This window comes from Ischnura elegans, chromosome 8 (assembly GCF_921293095.1).
Source record: "Ischnura elegans chromosome 8, ioIscEleg1.1, whole genome shotgun sequence".
In the NCBI taxonomy this organism is placed as follows: Eukaryota; Metazoa; Arthropoda; class Insecta; order Odonata; family Coenagrionidae; genus Ischnura; species Ischnura elegans.
The window spans coordinates 40,645,257-40,669,801 of record NC_060253.1 but is presented as its reverse complement, the minus strand read 5'-3'; the positions used below and the strand labels follow the sequence as shown (position 1 = coordinate 40,669,801).

The 24,545-nt window shown below is 38.8% G+C and overlaps 1 protein-coding gene across 4 annotated transcripts in view; it reads left to right on the top strand.

Moving 5' to 3' along the window:
- LOC124164075 (probable 26S proteasome non-ATPase regulatory subunit 3) overlaps positions 1-6,890 on the top strand; it is a 60,015-nt gene extending 53,125 nt beyond the window's left edge. For 3 of the 4 annotated variants that reach the window (XM_046541247.1, XM_046541248.1, XM_046541249.1), the window contains exon 11: positions 6,098-6,890. In XM_046541247.1, the coding sequence (XP_046397203.1) occupies positions 6,098-6,175 (78 nt within the window). In that variant the 3' untranslated portion in view covers positions 6,176-6,890. The remainder of the gene's footprint in view (positions 1-6,097) is intronic. The other variant, XR_006865955.1, reaches the window with a different exon arrangement.
- The last annotated feature ends 17,655 nt before the right edge of the window (positions 6,891-24,545 follow it).

The window sequence follows — 24,545 nt, the reverse complement described above, 5'->3', positions numbered from 1 at the left end:
TATGTGCATGAAAAAATAATATATGTGCTCCCCTTGGTAAACGGCGTCTCGTCTCCCTAGGACACCCTTAAGCGTGAATCATTCGATAATTTTTTTCGTCGCGAAAAGTGATCACTTTTCGTGACCGGAGAAGTGATCGCTCGAGTGATCATTTTTCTGAATCACACGGTCCCTCCCGCCATCATCTTTCGCACCGTTATTTTCGATATCACAGCTCGTTGTTATAGGACCCGCATCACGAAAATAGATAGCGTGTTTAAGTTTGCCTACGTCGTTCCTGCGATTTTCAAGTATTGCGCTGCAATCGCTCCATACGTGCATGCGTTCTGATTGGCTGATCTACATAATACCCCGCAAGCCGCCTAAAAGGCGTGTGTCATGGGGTGTTTAAACACCAGCCGTCTACGCATAAAAAATGAAGTGCTCTACGAAGTTGGGACTAGCATTTATTAAAGTCCTTTATGGTTCGGGGGAAAAACAAATTCCCATATCTATCCGTTCGGCAAAACATCTATCTTAATTTATCGCTTCTATCGGACCTGGAAATATAGTGTGGGTCTCATATGGGGTATCAGTGACGATTTCAGCGACGGAAAAAGGGACCAGACGACTGATGAAAAAAGTGATGGGAATCCTCATCATTGAAGTGATCGCGAAAAATAATTGCGCGCGACGATCATTTGCGAGTGATCGCTAGAGTGATCACTCGAAAATGACGAAAAAAAAATGATCGTGTGATTCAGGCTTTACCTACGACGGCGACATACTTCCCCTGCTTCACGCTCATCATTCACGGTTCAATTTTGATGATGAATTTCACCGAAGATCATGATAAGGATGTACAAAAAATAAAGGGAATTTAAGTTTTAAAAAAAATATATTAATTTGTCTACATTAATGTTGAACGGGAAGGAGCTTCTCGGAGGTTCGCTATGTAAGAATTTAAAGAAAAGGTTATTGAAGAGTATGCGCTAAGAGAAGCTATTTTTTCGCCGAAAAACATTTATATTGATGACATTGTGAAGAGGAGCTCTTCCCCATGAATGCATTTCTGTTCCAGAACTGGGACAATACGAGCACCAGTAGGGATAATGTTTCGTTGAGATATATTAATAGTAGATTTTGGTGGATGCTTATGTTAATTTGAATCCTTTAGTGATACTTTTTAATTCTATTATGTTCAGTTGCACTGTCGAATAGGTGACGAATCCAATCCCTAAATAAAAAATGGTGAAGATATTCCTTATCAAAATTAAAAATTCTCAGGTGGATTTTACCTCTAGTTAAACCTGATACGCATGCATACTATCTTTGATTGTTTTTTGGTTGCAATTTATGATTGATATCGAATAAAAAAATTAATTAGTCAATAACTATCTTCAAGCAGTAATGACTATCGAATCATCGATGGGCGAAGACGTTTGGCGGCATTATTTCTCTTGAATAAATTCATCCGATTCAGGCGTGATGTAGTGAGAGTTCGACATATAGAAGTAAAAGGTAGTTGCGCTTTCCCACAATCATTTTAAATAAAACTCCTATTTTGGAAAATGGTGGAAAATGCAATAGCTTTAATTGCCATATTTTAAATGAAATTTTCCTGCGAGCTGAGTGGCAATTTCTCGGGAATTCCAATTGCACTATCGAATACCTGCCGCATTCAAAGTAAATATTTAAAAAAAATATGGATATTCCAAGTTATCCCTCTATAAACGAGAGCCTCTACTGGGTGAAATTAAATTTCATGACTTCTCATTTTAAAAATGTAAACATTTTCTGATCAATCGTAATTATTGAGGGAACTACATATTTCGCCATTATAATTTACAGCACAAAAGAATACGTAGTTTTATATATTTCCTGGATACAGCTGAAGATGTATACACTTTCGAGGTTACTTGGAAGCAAAATTGGGTTATAATGGGTTAAAATTTTAAAAAAATTCTCATGTAGCTTTTCAGGTCACGTTTTTTACGGAATTTGCTATTTTAGCATAGAGCAGGGGTCTTCAACCCTTTTTAATGCAAGGGTCAAAAATCGATTTCACATCGTCCGGTGGGCCACAATTCTCCACGTCACTTTACCACCAAATCAATAAAATAAATAAAACATAATTTCATAGTGCATCAATCTGGAATGGCTCAAAAGTTCAATCAATCAATGCGATTTTTAGCATTTTTTTTTATTTAGGACGAGTGTGTCGATATATATTTTATATTGTGTGCCGCGATACAATATTTTCTTTCGCCTCTAGGGCCCGCAAGAAATGAGAAGACCCGTGGCCCGCCGGCTAAGTTTAGAGCTTTTCTCACGTAGCTATTACTTCTCATGTAACATGATAAAAACACGAATTCTAATTTCCACACTATTTAATTTAACACTCAACGACCGACCATGGTTTCGACACTTTGTGTAATTTTCAAGGAGAAATGACACAAGGTGTTGAAATGTCAACCTTGAAAATGACGCAAAGAGTTGAAACCATGGTCGGTCGTTTAGTGTTAAGTTAAATAGTGTGGAAATTACCATTTGTGTTTTTTTCATGGATATAGCAATATTCCACAAAATCAAGCCTGAAACGATTTTGTACGTTCTCATATAACTTTTACAGTTGAGGCACAATTCGGGTGAAGTCTTCCCGGTCGTGCTACCGAGAAGGCTTCGCTCGAATTGTACCCCAGGAAAGAGTAAAGTCTTGCGTTTCCGGCAATCCCATGGCCATCTCCTCACGCATTCGTTTCCCCAAGCGGCAGGTGTGGGTCCACTCGGTGCGTCTTGCTAGGATGCGTACGCCCCTCTCCTCGCGGCACGCTGCGTTCTTGTTTGCTGGGGGTGAGGCTGGTCACCCCACACTCCCCACCCCATTGTCTCCCCGCGAAGAACCGTGAGGTGGTACCCCTCATCCGGCCCCCCCTGATGCCCCCTCCCCCAAATCTCAGACCTTCGCGTATATCGTCTGCAGAGAGAGTGGGGGGGGGGGGGGGTAAGTAAAAATGTTCTTAAACCCCTTCATACCCTTACCCACCGTCAAACTCTTTCCCCCTCGAACTGACCGCTGTCCATCCCAGCGGACAACTGTTGCTTCGTCCCTGGGGGGAACAGGGGCCCCCCTCCTTGTGTGGGAACGCTGAGGGGCCCACCGTAGGGGGTCGCGTCCCCAGCCGAGGTTTCGTCTTGCCCCCCCACAGAAAAGGGTTATACGGTGGATGGTGGATGTATGTGGCAGGGTGAAGTACGTGAGGGTAAGGTTTGACCGATGGCCATCTCTGCTTACCCTTCCCCCCTCCCCCTTTAGCTGACCCCTCGATTTTAGCGTCCAGACCCTAAGAGGGTCACCCTGGCCGAGGATGGACCAGGGTCAGGGATGGACCCACGAAATTTTCGTTCGCCATTGTCTCCAAACCCTTCTAAACCACCCAGTCCAAGGTTTTAGCCCCGTCGAATCGCTATTCCTACCCCTCGGAACTGCTTTTTTTTTGCGAGTTCGGCCCAAAGCGTCCAGCTATCGTTATCCGGCCGAAATCCGCGGTCGCTCTTCTGTTCTTCCCCCTTAAACATTCCCGGTAATTGAGGCGATTTTTCAATTTTTTTCTATCGAAACTCATCCCGTCCTTCGTGTCCGAGGCTGACCTTAGCCGTGGGATAGTTGGACACTCGGTGTAGGTAGCCCGGACCTCACAAGTGTGCCCAAAGCCTTGGACTAACTTTGCTCCCACCCTTACGAAGTCGATTCTCAAAACGTTCCCAAAATGGCCGCTACCCTGCTATGGGAAAATGGATTTGGTGGAAGAATTGTCTCGGGAGTTTTCAGCCGTGGTAATGTATGTGTGTGGTCCGAATCTTGCCAGACTCTCTTTTTTTTTTAGAAGTCTTCCATCGAGTACTGTGGCGGTTGATTAAAAATTCGTTAGGCTTCCGTCGTGTTTCAAAAATGGTCGGTGCGACACTTTCTCTCCCTTTATCCGAATTCTTCGTACGAGTTTCGATGCGTTGGGTATTTCGTATCTTTTGAATGCCTAGGTTGTGATTGAATCGGTTGTGATTCGTGTGAGGTTGAGTTTTTTTTTGGACCGTTCGGTTGCAGCTGTGGTGGGGCACCATTTTGTCTGATGGGAATTAGTTTTTTGAGAAAAGCCTGGCCTGATAATGATTTTAATTTGGTTGCATTTTCTTGATTTGTATCCAAAAAACGATTTTTGCTCTCTAATTAATGGTATTGTCCAGTCATGTTCATGCAGTTTTTTTTAATGTGTTCGTGTTATGTTATAATTACTTGGCGAGATAAAGCTTTTCAAAGCATGGCCTTCATTTTTACATAAAAATCATCTCTCCAATCATGGCTTCTGGTACTAGCAAGTCATTTTTAGGTCTTATTCGCATTGTTTTCTTACTCTATAAGTTAGATCTTGCAAGTTAGTGAATGCGGAAAGATCTATTCGGAAGATGAAGTTCGGTCGCATGGGAACACAACATTCAACTGCATCGTAATTTTGAATTAGTTATACCTTAGTATACGATGTGAATTAGTATAGCCTCAACACAATTTTTGACAATTAGCGATGTGATGGCGAATTTATTGCTGATGGCATTATGTGAGAGATTTTATAACGGCGCTATCGTCTTGTGTATTATCAACTTCAAATCAAAATTTCGATGTGGCCCCATTTAACTATGTTATTGGCTACTTGCAATAAATCATGAGAGTTTGCTCCGCATACTTGGCTCCATATTATTCCGACTTCATTAAGATAAATGGAGCCTCTACTTTGATAGATGTCAGATATATATCGGTTTTATCTTTAGTGATATATGTGTGGAAGGTACAACTGAGGTTCATCTAGCCGAATAAATTTCCATCCTAATTCACGCTCTTTTCTTCGCTCGTATTCTATTGTTGCAGGCCAGAATAAACAACAGTGCCAATGCCAAATACATGTAATAAGTAATGGTAATAAGGGAAGTTGTTACTTTTTTATGCAATATTTTCAATTTTTCTCTATAAGGTTTGTTTAGATGACTGTAGTAATTTATCATCCTTTTAGGGTGTCAGTGAGGCAAAACGGTAACTTCTTTCAGCCGTATAAACAAGTATGCATTGGTATCTATGGATATTAATACAATAAATGCTCTTTCACGCTTGTTTCCCGAGGAAAACTATGGACTTCAATACTTGCTGAAGAAAATAATTATTTAGGCTTTCTTGTAAATACGATCTTTTTGAATTTCAATTTGTAGCTGAGAGAAAATATTAATTGCTTTAAGGAATAATAATGAATTATTATTAAATAACTAATTTATGATTTAAATAATTATTCGCAATTAGGAACTGAAAATTAGCAATACATCATCCACTCTTGTGCGTGTAAAAATTGGTATCCTGTGCTTGAAAAGCAAATGGTTAATCGGACGCCCATAGAGGTTTAATTTCTTTAAACTTATCGGAGTTATTTATTATAAAAATTTATATAAATATTTATTATCGGAGTTATTATTTATAAAAATATTTTTGTAACTTCTTCCGTTGGAAACGAGGGACATTAACCTTAAAATATATTTTTACTCTTCGTGAAAAATAAATTTTTCCTCTCGTGCAGAATTTGCATCCCGTTAGGAATACATTTACATCCTTATTGTGGGTGCTTTGTTGGAAAATTCGACGCTTGTGAACGTGAGTATTATTGGAAACAAATCAGAATTATTTTTTCCGATTTGTGAAGCGTCGGCTATTTTGTATATCCGGGGTAAATTGACCTTGTAATATATTTTACGGTTCCACTTGGCGTGATACTAATTATTACCATTTACAGGTGTGGTGCAACCTCTTCGGAATAAATTTACGCCCTAAATGTTACTTTGTTGTAAAATTGTGAGGGCAATTGGACGCGTATGGACGTGAGAATTATTGAAACAAATATGAATTATTTTCTATGTTTTGTGAAATGTCGGCCATTTTGTGGATCCAAGGGGCATTGACCGCTACAATATATTTTTACGGTTCCACTTGGCGTGAAAATGATTATTACCCATATGCGTGGAAGTTGCAACCCCTCGGGAATAAATTTCCATCCTAAATGTTGCCTTTTTTCCTTTTTTGCAGGAGCGGCGAGAGAGGGAGCAGCAGGACCTGGAGCTGGCCAAGGAAATGGCGGAGGAAGAAGAAGATGGCTTCCCGTGAAAGGTCGGCGGGCCCCTCGCCTGCTTCGTCCCTTCCCGCCGCTACCCTTACAAACCCCCCTGCGGTCCTAAAAAACACTTCTTTTGGGACACTTCACAATCTTTTCAGAATACAGCATCGTTGCTTGAACACGTTGACAAATTTTGGCCCTCGTATCCATGGAAAAAAACAATGGAATGAAGAAAACAACCGAACAGTGCCTCCTTCGCTCGAAAACAAAACACATACAACAAGCTTTTCGTTTTCAACTCGTTTGCAATACCGGGCCTAAAAATTATTCATCATGAACATTATTTTACAATCGACCGATATTCTATTCATGTAAAGGTGATCTACCCATTTTATTTCTTCTCCATAGTTATTTTTTTAATGCAACTCACAAGTTTCTCTGCTGATTGGATGCTCATTGGTGTTGATGAAATCAGCCTTTTTCTTTTTTTTTATCGTTCTCTTTCTGTTCCTCGTAGCTGAGCAATAAGGTGAAAATATTTCTTTTGCGTCTCTCATAATGATTTCCTTAATTTTTTGTCCAATGTTTGACTTAATTTGTGTTTAACCCATTCATTAAGGTATTAACCTTTCTTTAGTGGTAATGATATAATTAAATGTTTCATGGTTTCTGTATTTATCTGTCGATGAATGTTTTTTAAGATGGAGGAAATGTTTGCGAATGGAATTCTAATGAAAAATAAAGTACTTGCAACTTTTGTTTAAATACCTTTAAGTTATTTGAGTGATCGATCTGATGCTTGCAGCTGACTACATACTCATCAGTTTATCCCTTCCTGGCATTTCCGGGTACATATTTCTGCTAGTCCTTATTGGTACGAGTGATATCGTAATATGTGTTAAATGTGGCTATATACTCATCCCGTTGTATGACGGTGTAGGTGATGGCTGTGACCTACAATGGTTTTTGTAGGATACGCCTCAGGCTATATTTCATTGTCTTGTGCGTCGCCTTTGGAATGCATCTGGCTGTCCTGGAAATTTATTTCGTTTTAAAAGTAATACCTATAGGAGTTGAACTTCCTACGATATTTTACCGGAATTGGCTCCAATTTGTTTAATACACCCCTCCGGCTGGTTCTCTATAGCACTACCATGAATCCTTAGTTTCGTTTCCCCATTACATTGCTTCTACAATGGTGATTAAGTACAGCAGGATCGCTTAAATTCTTGCCGGAAGTACTTGGCTTATTTGTTGATAGTTAATTCATTTTCTTCATTTCCCTTCATACTTCATTTCAAAAGGATTTTCCACGTGTCTTTCTAGCTGAAATAATGTGCATAGGATTTTCATTCCAGTTCCTAAGCTTAGCACCTTAAATACGCTGTCAATCGATGAATTATTTTGTACACAACGAGGAATTTTTCAGGTAATGGTAGTCTTGCTTAATGAGTGATTTCTGTCGTGGACCTTACGATGGTTGAGATCAGGGGATATAAACGGGATTTTAGATTATCGTTGTTTACTCTCAAGTTTCGATCGTATGTTCATATCATTTATTTCTAACTGAGTGCGGATACTAAAATAATGAAGCAGCCTATGCCTGCCAACGAACTCTTTAGAATGAAATGCAGGTACCTCTTCCCAAAGTGAAGCAAAAAACTCGCTCATTAGACCATCTTGAAAGGACCTCTTAGAAGGCCTCCGTTGAAAGACCTATGGGAAACCGAGAAAATTTGAAAATTTTTCCTCATCTCATATAATACGGATGAGATTACTTAAAAGATAGATTACTTCGAATCACCCCAAAAAGCACTATTCTTTCAATCGAAGTTAGCGAATTTTCTACAAAACAATGCAATGTTGTAAAACTGAAACTTTCGGAATCATCCTCACATTTGACGTCATATTACCAAATATAAGGAGGATAGAAAGGCATGCAATGGCTCAGTTGAAAGGTTTTGAAATAAGGAGATATATTGTGGATTATTTTGTGAAATTTAAGCAATGTAATGCATTTCATGACTTTCGACTTTTTAAAACGATTTCAAAGGGAGCCATTACATTTTGGAAAGTATATATTAAAGCGAAAAGAGGCTTCGAAAAGGGAAAAGACGTTATACTACTGCCGCAAATTCTATATGTGCGGAGCAGCACCTTCGAGAACATCCCGTGAGAAGCCTTCGGAGCCGATTTCATGAACTAGTTCAATACAATAGGCGCTACTGTCGCAATCCACTCTGGGAATCCACGCTCATATTCACATTCAATCAATTAATTCTCCAAATCAGGTGTTAATATGCAGCGCAGTGAAGTTCAAGTAGCTTCTTGAAAGTAACTGCAATTCCTTTTTTCCACCTCTGCACCTCCGGAAGAGACTTGTCATTATTCTTTTTTCTTCTTGATGTACGTCAGCCCCTGATAAGTATTTGTCCTTTCAACGATTGCAAAAAACGGTGTCGCAAACATTTTCGTATGAGTGTTTTGTCACTATTTTCATCCTCTTTAACCCTTAGGGTTAATGCTACTCTTCCCCCTTGTAGTGGTAATCTCTCCAAGTGCCCCCATGGTGCAATGACATGCAAGGTCAAGGGAAGACATCGTGGTGGCCAGCCATAACATTGAGGAACCCACTCCATTAGCTCTGGGTTTGGTTGAAACAACGAAAAAAGAGTGGAAGAGGTTGGGGACGATTTTCCTTGACGAGGGAAAAAACTAATTATCTACGTAATCTTTGTCGCGTGTCATTTGTTGTTTTTTTTTTAGATTTCACGATGATCTCCCAGCAGGGGACTCCTATTTTAATGCACTGACTCTGGGACTAATGTGCATTTAAAAAAGGTCACATTCAACAAGTAAAATTTTTAGTAGTGCTCAAGGGTCCTGACCCTTCAACCGTCCGCGTGGACATAGCTTTTCCCCTAACTGTTTAGCATCCACAAGAAGACACCGCTAGATCCCCTCTTCCGGGGCACCAACGTATATAATTAAGGTTAAGGGAGTCCCGTGAAGACTTGGGAGAATCGTAATGAATTTTTTCGGTTTTCGTGGTTCGTGGACTGTGATAGGGAGAGCACTAGTGCGTTCTCCTCTTGACCATCCTGACATTCAACATCTATACTTGGAGTGAATTGACATTTTTTTGTAGTGTGTTCGTAAGAATGGCCTTTTTAATATTTTTTATTATTTAAAATATAGAGTTTAAGGGGAACCCGTGAAGGTACTTTGAGAATAGTTATGTTTTTTTTTCGGTTTCCATGCTTCTTGGAGTGGAGCTATGATGGGGTAGCACTGCTATGTTCCTCTCTTAACATTTTGGCATCTCGGTTACCCTTGAATTGACATCGCTTGCGATTTGCGCTAAGTATGGAGAAGTCAAGAGTGGAAGAATTTGAAATGTGGTGGTGTTGAAGGATCATGAAGATTAACTAGATCGACCAAGTAAGTAGTGAGGAAGTGCCAAGAAGAGTGGGAGAAAAGGAAAGCCTCCTAAAACCCCTGTGAAAAGGCAGGAAAAATTGATCGGCCTCATAAGTATGCATAATGCCCTGGTAAAGACAATCGTACAAGGGCAAGTGGGTGGTAAGAATGGCAGAGGAAGGCCTCGGTTGAGTTATATAGGACAAGTAATTAAGGACGTGAAACAGAACAGAGGCGTCGATATGAAAAGGTTAGGTGATAGGAGAGTGGTATGAAGAGCTGCGTCGGATCATTCTTCAGATTGTTGTCTCATGATGGTAATCACAAATTGGATCATTGAACCATTATTTTAATGGCTAACTATTTTTGGGGAAATAATGAAATTCATCTACAATAGAGGATGTCAGGAGACAGTGGCGTAACTAGGAATATGCTTTGGGGGGGGGGGGAGGGATGAGAGGGGATGGGGAAAGGCGACCACCCACCCATTTTAGGAAAAGTTTGGAAAAATTACATGCCTGCAAATATATTTTTCATAATTTTAGCACTTAAAATTTATGTTTTATTGAAAGGTTACGTTAAAATTTACTATAAGTCAAAACTAGACAATAGTTTTGAATATTATTTTTATTTCTCTGAAGCTTTGGGGGGGGATCTATCCCCCTCATCCCTCCCATAGTTACGCCACTGTCAGGAGATATGTAAGGCTGTTTGTTTCAAATAACGACCTTGTATAACCATGTATTAGCCATGCGTATTATAGCAACGCACACTGTAAAAGGGAATATTCAATGATTTATTAATCTGGCGCGTTATTTTTTCAGCTTCTTCCACGGCATTAAAGGTTTTTCGATCTATTATAAAATAATAGCACCTTTTTATGGGGACTTAGCTTCATTTATCGCCTTTACCACATGTTGTGAATGTGGCATTTCTTTGTAAAATCGTTTTGAAAGTATTCTTTTCTTTGCTTATCATATTCCGAAAATTATCGTCATCCCTTATGTCAACAAACCAAAGAACCTTTAATGATAATAGAAGAACAAGAAATTTGCTTAATCTGGATAAGTTAAAGTTGTATTTTATGAATTAAGATATACTATTTAGGTGTGAAGATTGGGGAAATAGAGCGTATTGTATACATCAGAGGTTAGAGTAAAACATATACAAGGGATAATATTTTTATTTACACTAATTATGGCTTGGGACTTAAATTAGCATAACCTTCATGCATATTGTCAATTATTACGGTGGAATTTAGTTGTTATCCAATTTTCTGTCCAAAGGTATTGTTAAGGCGTTTTTGTGCTATTGGAATAAAATATTTTCCTGTTATTACTTGCCTGAACATTTTTCGCAGTTAATTTTTTTGCTGACCTGATATTTCATTATTTACCAAAACTATTCGTAGAAAAGCCTCATGCTAATCCGTAACTTTGAAAGTTTATACATTTTTCATGATAATTGTCTCTGCATCTTTTTCTCACTTTCATTTTTTATCCAATTTTTTTGTTAACGTCTCCCCGAGCAGAATTTTAATAGGCATAGGTAGCTATTTACTCATATGGGTGTTAACGGCATTGAAGTCGTATTGTTCATTTAGACTTGTCTTAGCTTCCGTCCTTCCTTTCATTTTCCCTCTAAAATATAGCAATTGACATAATTGACGTTTCATATTTTACCATTTTCTTTCCCTTCAAAACTTGAACACCGGTTAAAATTCCCATAATGGTTTGTTGTTACCATCAAATTTTTAAACATGTCAGGCCATCACCTCAAGAATTTTGGGCTCGTAAGTTTGGTTACTATATCCGTAACGGAATTTATATAAGAATCTTCAATCTTAAATTTGTTTGTGATGAAGTTGGTTGTTCCTTAGTTCATTTGTGGAAATAGATGAAAAATTTGTTATTTTTTGCCGTTTTGAACGTTGAACACTTAATAAAATATAACCAATTTTCCGTAGTCATCAATGGCCCAAATTATTCCAAGTTAGATAATAAATTTGATAGAAATTTTGATAGCATAGATCACTTTCAAAATTTCACTTTTCTGGACGCCATCAACTATAAACTTTATCACAGATTGCAAGTCTGATGCATTTCCCGGCGTATGCTGGTAGTGATGGCATGGAGGAGATTACCCGGTGGAGCACTTGAACAGCCTTCACTACCAGATTGCAAGTCGTCAGCCTAGTAAAATGCTGTTGCTATTTTCGCGAGCAGAAAGTTGATGGATAGAGGAAGAGAGGAAAGACAGTTAGTTGGATAAAGTTAGAAGATCAATCAATTTAAATAAGAAAACATGGGAACACAAACGACTTGTTTTTGGAACACTGCAATGAATACACAAGATGGAGTAATGTCTGTTTTAGCAATTCAAACTCTTCGATGATGAACATAAAATTGTATTGAAACTCACTTCATCGTATTTTGATGAATTGGGTACATGTTTTATGTATTGTTGGATTTTTAGAGCAATATATTTAACTGATATATATCAGGTATAAAAAAGTTTACGGAATATATAAAACTTTGTAGTTAAACAATTTTCCGATCCAAAAAATCAGTTACTGTGATTATTGGCCCACATCTATTAAAGAAGAAAACTTGGTAAAATATGTCGCTCTCAAGAATCACTTTTTTGTGGTCCCAAATAGAGCAATTTTAAAACATTCCGCAAATGGCAGTGCCACCATAGTAATTTTCGTCCAAAATTTTCAAATTTAGTTTGCCATGGACACGGATGGAATACTAACTGCGCCCCATCATCTCCCAATATGGATTTTGGTGGTAATGAAGTCGTATGGCTCCCTCCCTTGTCTTCTCCCCTGCGTTCCAAATTTTTTTCAAGTTCCCAATCACCCCCGTTTCTCTCCGCGAACCCACTTAAACTCATCCAGAATTCGCAGTGATTTACTACATACTGGCCATTCAGCCTTTTAAATGGTTAATATTGTATTAATTTTTTCACTCTATTAGTTCCAAATCGTTGATTTTGCTTTTTATTTCCTTAAAAATGTGTATATATTTTACTATCTTAAGGGATATACCCCTAGGACAATTTATAAATTTCATTGATCCATTATAGTCCCAATGACAACTTGTACTCATGCATAACGCGCAAGTCAACCTGTGGCTATTATTCGCATGCCTTAAAATTTTCAAGGCAGGCTCATTTATTACGCACAACATAGCCGCAGAACCTTCACTATTGAAATTCAAATTCTCGGAAATATTGAATTTTATGTTTTTCAACAGTTTTACGCTTCAACAGTTTTCAACAGTTTTACGTTCAACTCGACATACACTCCACCACCTCCTGATATGGTTTTCGGCGGTAATGAAGTTGTGTGGTTCGTTTCCTTACCCCCTCTCCTGCGTTCTGCCATTTTTTTTTAGTTCCCACTTTACCCCTTTTCCCTTCCCATACCCACTTAAACTCGTCCAAAAGCTTACGCCGCCCGTCTCAAATCCATCGTCTCATAATATTCCTTGCATCCCCGTCCAACTCCTCGTAGAACATCCGTGGAGGAATCCCGTATTCTCTACAGAAGCGACTCTCACACTTTCCTCGGGGGCAACCCCTGCCACTTACCGTCCCAGGGCCTCGCGTATGCGGCGTGTGTGGGGTGAGGGTCGCGGTATCTCTCGCTGTCACCCCAGCCCGTTCTTCTCTTTAAGTCCTCATTGCCGCATCAAGTTGTTTTTGCCTCGACGCTGGAGTCCGCAACGGTATTTCCTCGCCTGCCACGTCCTCGCTTTGCCCTTATATGGGTCGTCTGTCCTTCTCATTGTCTTGTTATTTCCTCCCCACCCGTCTCCCTGGGCGACCAAACCCTGTTTCTCCGTCTCCATCCGTGTAGCAAGAGTGCGCTTTGTTGTTTTTCTTCGGAATTTACCTCGGAAATATACAATTTCAGTTATCTCGTGTTTAGTTCGTACCAAAGTTCTCTCTTGGTCACTGCGTGTCATCACTGGAACACCCTGCCCAAAAACATTTAAAAAAATGCTCTTCTGTAGCTTTTTTAAGATGAAAAATTGAAATATGTTACTTTCTGACCACTTAAATTTGCTATTATTTTGATTGTAGTAGTTTTGTTTGCATATTAAAGAATTATATTTAAGTGCAGTTCTTATATTGTCAGCTTTAAAAAAATGTGCATATGAATTTTGTTGAATGATTTCCTAAATACTGGGCATTCAGTCTTTTAAATTGTGAATATTGTATTAATATATGTTTGACTTTTTCACTTTATTAGTTCCAAAATGTTGAATTCTCTATTTATTTTGCGAAAAAATGCATATATTTTTTATCTTAAGGGATATACCCCCAGGACAATTTATAAATTCCATTTATTCATTCATACCCACTATTCCCAATGACAACGTGTAGGTACTCACGCATAGCGCGCAAGTCAACCTGTGTCTGTTATCCGCATGCCTCCAAAATTTCAAGTATAACGCCTGCTCATTAATTGCGCACAAGACATCCGCAGGACCTTGACTACTGAAAGCCAAATTCTCGGAAATATTGAATTTTGTGTTTTTCAATGAAGAAGATGAATAACTTCGAGAATTTTGCTAAAAAATCATGAATGACGCTCGTTATACTTGAGAATTTAGGTTTTACACTGGAAAATGTGAGCATAGTGGCATTTGCCTTCGAACAAATGGGAGGAAATTTGGATAGGCTTAAGCAATGTTATCATTTCGCAGATAGATTTTAATATTTTATGCTTAAATATGATATTTTATAAAAATACCTAATTAATAATGCGTTCACTTGTTCACCTTACATGTCCTCAGATTTGAGGAAGAGCTGTTTCATTTTATCTGCGACGGTTTTAGATTCGAAGTTTATCCACGGTTTCTCCTATTACTATTCACACATGTAGAAATTTAATCTTCACTATCTTTATACTTCGCCTCGACCGTAATCCCGGTCGAGGAGAATATTTTTTTCTCAGTATATTTTCACACAATTTGTGCATTGCGGGTGACTCCCGTAAAGTTATCACCGTTGCTAGTCCCGGCATGCTTAAAAATTCACTCTATGTTCGTCTGATTACAAGTTAAATACGTACTTGTGGACTGAGAATTCGGGAGTGATTGGCTTCCAAGGAAAATGATCATGCAAAAATCCATGATCCATTTGGCAAAAATTGGTGCCGAAAATTACTATCGCGGAATGTATATTTGCACAAAAACATGTATGAATGAGAGCCAGTCACTTGTACTCTCATTCTCTGTCATCAACCTTTGTTCAATTCCTTCAATTTCACTATTGTATTTTTCTTTTTTTTACTCACACGTCAAAGTATTCCATCTACCCTCAATTAATGTTACTCATAATTTACAATTTTATTTATTTTCATTGTTCTACCTAGATAATTTGTATAGAATTATTCACGCTCACACTTGTGATCTGCAATTTGAGTGCAGTGAATAATAATAATAATTTCGTCTTTATCAAGCGAATTTAGGACAACCTGTCCTCTCTTACAATTAACTTGATTGACATTCACAAACATCCATGCCCTGGACGGTGGTCAAGCCACCCAGGCGGGATTCGAACCTGAGACCTCTAGATTAGGAGTCGGGAACTTTACCCCGGCGCCACCGAGGCCGGCTTCGCTCGAGTAAATGCATAGTTTTGACCTTCTAAATGCACTAAAACCTTGCTGTTATTCTGATTCTTCTCGACTATCACTGGAGTTATTTTACTTTCCTACCTCAGTTAAAGAAATATCAAATATTCGAATAGATGCTTTACCATTATTCTAAAACAAAATACAGTTAGCAGTTTCTTCCTCGCCAAACGCTTCTCTCGCTAGAAATGATGCAGACTTTTACGATTTCCTCATTGCACAAGATGTAATTAAACATAAGATATCAAAAATGCTGCACAATAAACGTTATTGATGAAGTTTGAGTAATAATAAAATCCCTATAGTTTTTTGATCATGGAAACATTTAGGCATAGTTGCGATTAGAATTTTTCTGAGTGGGTTCCAGTAGTGTCTATGAGCGCCGCTTTTAAGCGAAGGTTTTTTTTTATGTATAGCCTCGTAATGAATATAAAAAATTTCAAATGAAAAAATATATTTCCGGTCTCATCTCTGCAATACAACTTGCTAAGATAAATCAATAAAATTACTTATCTTGGTTTTTGAGACTGAGCCACACACTTCATAAGTACTAGAAGTTTTAGGTTTTCAAGCTCTCTTTTGGGCCCCTTGGATTTCACGTCTAGGAGTGCCACAGCACGCACTATGGACACGTATATGCATTTAGATAGATAGATGCATAGAAAAAATATTTACTGTTCAGGAAAAAAATCATGAGAACAAAAATAATGTAATAAGTTTGCAGTCTCATCAATAATTACAAAAACAGACAAACTTTTCATTTTTTGAAAACTTTATGTATAATGTACTCCCATTTCAAAACATAAAAATCATAAAATTTTATTATAATAAAATAAAATGTTAAATACTAAAGCAGAATATGATCGGTAGGTGTATCTCACGAATACCATGTTTTGAAAAATAAAGCATTGCTTAATAGCATTGTTTTATTGAGGCCCATGAGAGTGATTCTATCTCTACATTTCCTTCTTTCTAGAAAGTCGTTCACTATAGCCTATTTGTTCCTATAAGGAAACCTGTGGTAATCACGTTGGGTATGACAGCAATCTTTGAAATCTGGAACTTTTCCTGATGATTTGTGACCCATAGCCTTGATGAATTATTCTCTATTACCCATTAGCCATTTAAGAAAGCTGGTAGTTCGTAGCTTCCAGACTTTTTTGCCGGACGCGAGGCTGTTAATATCCATAAATGAGTGAAATTCCTTCGCTCGCGCCATCTATCAAGCGCTGAATTCGCGCCCTCGACGACGTCTTCCCACAATGCCCCACGTGCATCCCATGATCACGCACTTGACGTCTGTTTTCCCCGGAGCATTTCACTTACAGATATTTGCGGCCATATTGCTGCAGGAAAACGTATAATTACTTGGCTTCCATTCAATGACGACAATCAGTAGACCAACGAAAAACTACGGAGTCGTTGTTGTAAAAACATTGCCAGTATATTTTTACTCTCTACTGCCACATTACAAATATGATCTTTAGGGAAAGAGATTTTTACTTTCAATTAATGTATGACCTCAAATTCTGGTGTCGTATTTTCCCACCTATTATATGAGCGATTTTTTAGGTTTTTATTGTCAAAGCGTTGGCTTCAATTTGAAGTTAGATAGGTGCATGTAATAACTGTTGTGGATTGTCTGTGAAGGGACATTAACAGGTGATAAGAAATCGGGAGATGCACTTTAGGTATTGTTGATTTTTGCATCCTTTCCACCCCAGAGTAATAGCTTTAATGGTAAATATCTCGGGAATGTTATTCTGCTACCCCATGTGTGGGTAGCGTGTAACCTTTCAGTCTTGCATTTAATGTGGAGTTTGAGTGGATTCCAGTGATTGGCGCATTCATTAAGACAAAGTTACATACTTAGTGTCTTCAAAAACTATATGCACATCCCTAAGGCTGATCCATCAATTAATTTAATAACTTCTTCGCAAATTTTGATGGAATATGGTGGGAAATTCCACAAACTGGAGTACACGTGTGGTGCAATAATTGTGGCGTCGCTGACGTGAAGTTCCTTATCTGTATATTGAGGGAATCATGTTGGCGCTGCGGCTAGAGTGTTGGCTTCCCACCCCGTGAGCCTGGGTTTAAATCCCGGCGGCAGTAGAGATTTATCAAAGGCTTCCCAATCCCCGCTAGAATTTTGTGAGATGGACACTTCAAGTTCAGCACTCCGTTCGTGGGAAGGAACGCTAAGCCGTAACGACTTTCGTTAAGAGAACGCTAATGCCGACGCTAGGTTTCTCTCCAGCCTTCCTTCCTTATCCTTCCCGCATTGCACAATTTACTTAAGCTGTCGCTCGCCATCTCTGAGTACCATACTACCTACACCTCGATTGTACCCCAAATTTTCTACGGCAAATCGTAGAAATTTCCTTCCTCATAGGATATTTTGTCCTATCAGTAGAAACATTAAATCATGGTTTCGCTAGTAGTGGGCCCTGGTCGCTCTCCTAGCGGCGAGGGTATTCCCTATCATGGGCGTACCCAGCGAGGGGCGGGGGGCAGCTGCGGAGGGGCAGCTGCCCCTCCTCCTAGAAACAAAAATCGCAAAAGTCCTTAAGCAAAATCAGCACTGAGTTGAAACGAAAGCATTCAACAAATTTTCTTTAAACCCACGAAAAATGACATGTATTAGCATAAGATATGTAACTAAAATAAAACTATTTTTTCAAGGAAATAATCTCATAAACTAATGTTACAACTTGGTTTGCCCCCCCTGGACCATGGCTTGCCCACCCCCTAGACCATGGCTTGCCCCCACACCCCTGGACAATGGCTTGCCCCCCCAGTTATGATCCTAGGTACGCCCTTGTTACCTATCCCTCCCTTCCACTCCTATCCCTTCCTTGGAGGTGTCTTCGGGCTCTCATTGCGGCGATGCCTCCTATCCTTTTTCCTTCCTCAGTACTTTCCCTCTTGAGATGGCGCGGGCGTAGAAGTCTCTGACTTGGTTCCCGGTCCTCAAGAGTGTACCCTATGCGGGCCCGCCCTGGGTGTCCGATTCCACTGTACCCCAAATTGTCGAGTAGGCATTTTTCACAAGGGCAGAATAGACATTCAAATCAATCCTCGGAGTGAAAATCACTGGTGAATATTGGGGACGACATTTTTCAGGGCATGCCTACGCTGCGCCGCCCTCCTGTTGTCTTTTCAAGCTTCTACAGATACTTCTTAAGAAACACTCCCCCCACCAAATGTTCACCTTTAACTGCCTCTAGTTAAGGATTATTCAATCATCCGTGTTCGAGATGTGGGTGTGGATAAGAATGGAAAAGGTGATGTGGACGTAGAGGAGGAGGAACGACGAAGAGGTGGGTGAGGAGAGGCAGCCTCTAGATGAGATACGGAGGAGACAGAAGTTATGGATGGGGTAAGTATTGAGCGGGGAGGGGATGTTAACAACAGAGATAGAGGGTAGTATGTTTGGTAAGCGAGGGCGAGGAAGGAAAGGAATAGGATTTTTAGATGGAATTAAAGGGAGTAGGCCTTATTGTGAATTAAAGAGAGAAGTCCATGAAGAGACTGCCGGAATACTTCTTAAATGATCCATGAAGGACTAATTTAATCGTTAGAATTATCTAAAAATAAAAATAATAATTACACTAGCAGTAATGAAGTTCCCTTTGTTAACACAGAAGGAATATGGCTAATATTTCTTTTCCATCTCCCTAAAGTATCCGTTGAGAAATACCTGCCATTTCTTGTTTCCCATACCTCCCAGTCGTCCGCGGCACGGCGCCACCTCCGTCCGCGCGGAACCAAAAACAAGCCCGACGAGCGCTCGATGGGGATCGGCCTCAAGGGGATCGGCGTTTGATTAAACAAAAGAGGAACGAAAAAAATATCCGTTGATTTCTTCCATCTGCCTTCTATACATTGAATTTCGGATCACGGACGCATCCCACAGTCCCTTCCTACCACGCCGTCTCGTCACGTGACCCTCTTTTCCCTCGCGATCATTTTCACAAACTCCCCCTTCAGATAATTTTTTCTGCCGGTTCATCCTCTGGAGTTGCAGCGGAAGGATGAGGAAGTCCATTCCACACTTACCCATCCTCCCCTACTTGCGCGTAGTGTTTAGGGGAGTGCTTGGGTGTTATGCGGATTGCCTACCGTAGTGATTTGCAGTCAATTCGTACGCGTAGTAAACCCGCAGTAAGTAGGGAACAATTTATCAGAATAAACTACGAAGATCCAAGCATTATGGAGTGGAATTTTTTTCCATATTGAAATAAAAACTAGCAATTTTCTACGATTATAAAATATATTTCGACCTCGGTTTCGATATTACTACATCATATTCAAGGTACAAAATGGTGTTAGGGCATTGAATTAAATGGTGTGCAGTGCATTGAATGCATTACAAACCGTTTGTACCTTGAAGATGATTTGGTAATACCTAAACCCAGGTCGGAATAAGTTTTGATAATCGTGGAAAATTGCGAGTGTTTATTTCATAACTTATCAGAACTTACATTTGGAATGCATGTTTCTCTGTGTAAGTAAGACATGGAGTATAACAGCCAACAGTGGCGCAGCGAGGGGGGGGGGGTTGGGGGATAAAACCCCCCCAGAGCTCAGAGAAATTTTTAAGTGAAATCCATTGTACTTAATGGATTAGTATTATTTATAGAATAGTGTTAGGATTTATCAAATATCTCTCATAAAGCGGTAAAACTAGTCATTTTGAACCATTAATCTTAAAATTTTCTGGAGGAGGGCCCGCGCAACTCCCACTCACCCTGGCGGGTATGCAATACCCCCACACTCCAAAGTATTAGCCTAAACCCCTCCCCCCCAGCCTTGATTCCTAGCTGCGTCCCTGACAGTCAAGGATATATTAAGGGTAGAAGCCTTCGAAGTGATGGCTTCAGAGGAAAGATGAGGATCAAATGGATCGACCGAGATAGTAATGAGGAAGTCTTAAGGAGAGTAGGAGAGAAGAGAAGCTTCATGGTAACCTTAATAAGAAGACGGAACAACCTTTGGCCATATTTTGAGACATGATGGCCAGATGAAGACAATCGTCGAGGGAAAAGTAGATGGCAGGAACGGAAAAAGAAGGCATTGAATAAAATATATGGAAGGCGTAAAGAAGGATATAAAAGAGAAGAAATACGTAGGAGAGAAAAGATTAGCTGGTCGGAGAATTGAGTGGAGAGCTGCGTCAAACCAATCTCAGGATAGTTGTTAACTCTACACACAGTATTTCATCAGTTTCTTTGTGAGGTCTAGGTCAATGCTGCTACATATCACCTTTCTCCTCTTATTAAAAGCTTCTTTCCCCATAGCTATTCTTGTCTTGATCTCTATCTCACTCCTCTAGTCTTCAGCCAGCATACTGTTCAAACATCTATATCTTTTTAAATTGCTCTATATTTTCTCCATTCATCATAACTTTTACATTTCCGCCATCATTTACTGATTTACTGTCATAACTGGCGTTTTCACAACATTTATTTTCATTCCGTAGTTTTTCATTCCTTCCTCTAACATTTTTTATCATTCCTTGAAGTGCTCGGTTGTCATCGGCTAGAATCACCATGTCATCGGCAAACCCGATGCATTTTATCTTTTGCCCTCCAATGCCTATCCCTTCTTCCTATCTATGCATATATTTAGTGATCCATGTATATCCAACGATGATGATGAGTAAACACACACATTTCGTTAGGGCTCTGGCGGCATTAATTCATACTATCCGATTTTGAAAAATTCTGTTCAATTTTCGATTTATGCACGGACTCGTATTGAAAGTATGGACATATTTAATGCATCCCCCGATGCAAGTACTGGACGAAATAAAAAAATGCGTATTTTTTATGTTCTACTTGCAGTTTTAGTGAAGTGTTTAGTGTTATTCTACAATTATATTTTCTTTTCCAGGGAAGCTCATTGAAAAAGATGATTCCCTCACTTTTTGGGAGTTCAATTTTATCGTTCTAATAATCAGCGAGGGATCGCTGTACTTGCCAAAAATGTTCTTACTTAATACTTGAATATTCCCATAACCTTAATGGAATACGTAATACTTGACTACTTAATACTTGAGTACTTAATGCTTGAGTACTTAATACTTGAATATTGAATGCGTGAATGCTTAATACTTGAATTAACCATACTTGAATACTTCGATACTAAAAAAATTGATTATTTAATACTTGAGTACTTAATACTGGGATCTTTTGTACGTTTATTTTATCCCTCCATACGTCCCTTCCGATTTCTTTTCCCTGGAGATAACAGATTCTTGTCTCACAACTTAGGAAAGGGTTTGATCTTGAGGGCGTAATTTCCTTTCTTTCTGGAAAACATGCTCTTCTGCCATCTCACCCCACCGCAATTTAACCTCCCCTTGCTAGCTGTCCGTCCTGCCAGCGCGGTTACGTGGGATTCCAAAACGCAGAGAGAAATGCTGCCATACCCAGAAGGTAGATTGTCACTATCATTATAATTGAGTTCTTGTCAGGTGGACGAGGAGCGACGAAGTGATTAGTCAGAGAAATTAGTCGCTCGGAGCGATCGAGAATGGAAAGGATTCCGCGATCCTCAGGAGTCGATTCGCTTTATTTGTGATTTATTTGTCCGCCTTAAGAATGTGCTATTGTGATCAGATTCCTTACATCAGTTCTTTCCGAAGAATCAACCGCTATCGGTACGTGAAGCGCATGAGGGCATCTCAAGGCTTAATTCATCGGCACTGAAAAGCATTATGATTTATTTTGATATAAAGTTATCGGCAAATCATCATGTATACATTTTCATCAACATGGTAAACAGACGAAGTTTGCCGTAAAATTGTGCGTAAAAGGGCAGCGGTTTTTTCTTGGTCTAGGAAATTTTTTTCCGGTAGTCATCGTATTTTTTATGGCTAAGAAGAAAGGATATTCATACATTAACGATGCTGGAGATGACTTTCATCCCTGTCATACGTGATACATCATATTTTTCCAGAATGTTCCATTGCAATTTTTATTTTGTTTTTTTTCTATCTAAATCATGCCTTTTGCGTTAGAACCTCAGTTGTCTGTGCATTACTCGTTAGTTATTTCATCAGGGATGTGCCGATTCGGTTATCTGATACAATGGATTCGATCGAATGTCGAATCCATAGGTTCAATAGTAATCGATCGAATCCATTGAAATCATGTCCCATCCATATGAAGAATCATCGTTTCCTTTGGTACCCATAGCTGTTGATTGAACCCTCTTCCTTATTTTTGTACTCGAGCCTGGTGGCTAAAACTAATCAATAGACTCCGAATCCTACTAATTTTACGCATTAACATTGGTTGACTGATGCTGATAACCTACCAACATATATTATTTAATGTCCATCACGATTTCCACTTCATATTGTAGTCAGGCATCTATCACTATCTAAAGATGCTCAAGATTTCCAAAGAAAAGCAACTGGAGAGGAAAACATATTTGTGAAGAAAGTATAAGAAGAAAATGTATGTGAGAGAGAAAACGCAGAATTATTTTTCTTTTTTTCCCACGCGTAAATTGTTTTTTTTTTGTTCTCGAGATATAAAGCTTGCCTTCTCAAAACTCGTTACCAAAATAAACAAAGTTTTGAACAATTGAATTGAACTTGAGTTGTCATAAATTTTATTTCATCGTAAAAGAGAACCAAATCTTATTCCTACTCATCCTCGTGCAAAACACGAGCATTTATTTTAACAGAATAATTTTTTAAAGTATCCTTCCCACCTCTTGGATATCTTTTTGAATCCGTCACGAACAAAATATCCTTATGTATACAAATTAAATCAATTTGCAAACTCTGTCGCAGTGAACAGTACTTAAATCGTACATCCTTGAATAAAAAAAATGTATGAAAAAAAAAATGAGAGAAGAAACGTCGGAGCATCAAAACATTTTGTATTTTATCATAAATGGCATTAGTGTTACTGTTATTTACTTTGACATTTGATTTTTAGCAAACTTTAAAACCACGAGTGAAGTATTCAATCACCATCTCCAGAAACAAAATTTTTTTAAAATTTTTTTGTCGAACTTTTTTCTAAATGGAGTTTAAAATTGCCTATTCCAAGTATCACCCATAGTATTAAAATGAGATATTCCAATATTTCCACTAATAGTTTTATTCTTACACAACGCGTTTCGTCGTTACAAACGACATTATCAAGTGTGAAAAGTTCTTAAAGAGTTTCTCCTTATATATCTTGGTGCTTGAAGGGAGGGAGTAAGGTGGAGGATGGGATAATACTATAAGTGGAAATATTGCAATGTCTCATTTTAATAATATTACGAACTTCCACCACATCGTGCCTAACATCATACCAGATATCACCCATAGCATCAAGGAAAGAAAAATATCGGAAAAGCACTATTAGAGGACAAAACTATGGCACAATACATGCCTACGGTTACTAAACAGGAAATTACGTGAAGACCACTCATTTAATGTATTACTATCCCCACCTGCACCAGTAGATCAGTATTTCTCTTGAGGGTAGATCAGATTTCATAGTCGCGGATATCGGGTCCATGAAAAAAAATATGAATATTTTTTTAAGAAAATAATGTAAAAGTTTCATTACGTTTTCGTACGCCAGGAATACGTGCAGTCCACGTTCAAAGAAGACCAAGATGGGTACAAAGCAAGAACAGGGAAAGATTTCCTTGGTAAAAAAAACCTGTCTCGAGCATATATCATCGTCATATCTCGGCTTTCCGCCGCGCGGACGCCTTTGTGCATTCCTCTTCCGTAAAATGATGCACGCATATTTCTTCCTTGCATTCCTTAAGCGTTTGAGTGTTTTTTTCTTTTGAATATCTTTCTTTAAACTCCGTATACTGCAGTACTGAATGTACCATATAAGATAATTTATTTGGCGCAGGCTATCCATTTTAAGTATAAAACATTTAAAATAAACATTTTCATTAGTTCATTCGTATGAAACCTCAGAAAGAAAAACTGGAAATTTCTACGAAAATAAGCCAAAAAGATGGCTGAAGAAATAGTCGTTGCATCTAATAAAACACCCGAACCCAGAAGAACACCCGAAAAGCCTCTTTCGTTATGAATAAATGATACGGTACCTGAAATATAAAATATAATAACATCCTTGTATGTGAGAAATACTGTCTTTCTTTTAACCGCGGATACTGCAGTACTGTATGCACCACGTTTTGAAGAGATTTTATTTTGCACACACTCTTCATGTTAAAGTATAAGAGAATTTACAATAAACATTTGTATTAGTAGGTTAGAGTGAAACTTAGACTGGAAAACTGGTAATTATTACGAAAATATGTCAAAAAGATGGCTAGAGTAATAGTCTTTGCATCTAATAAGACACCTGAAC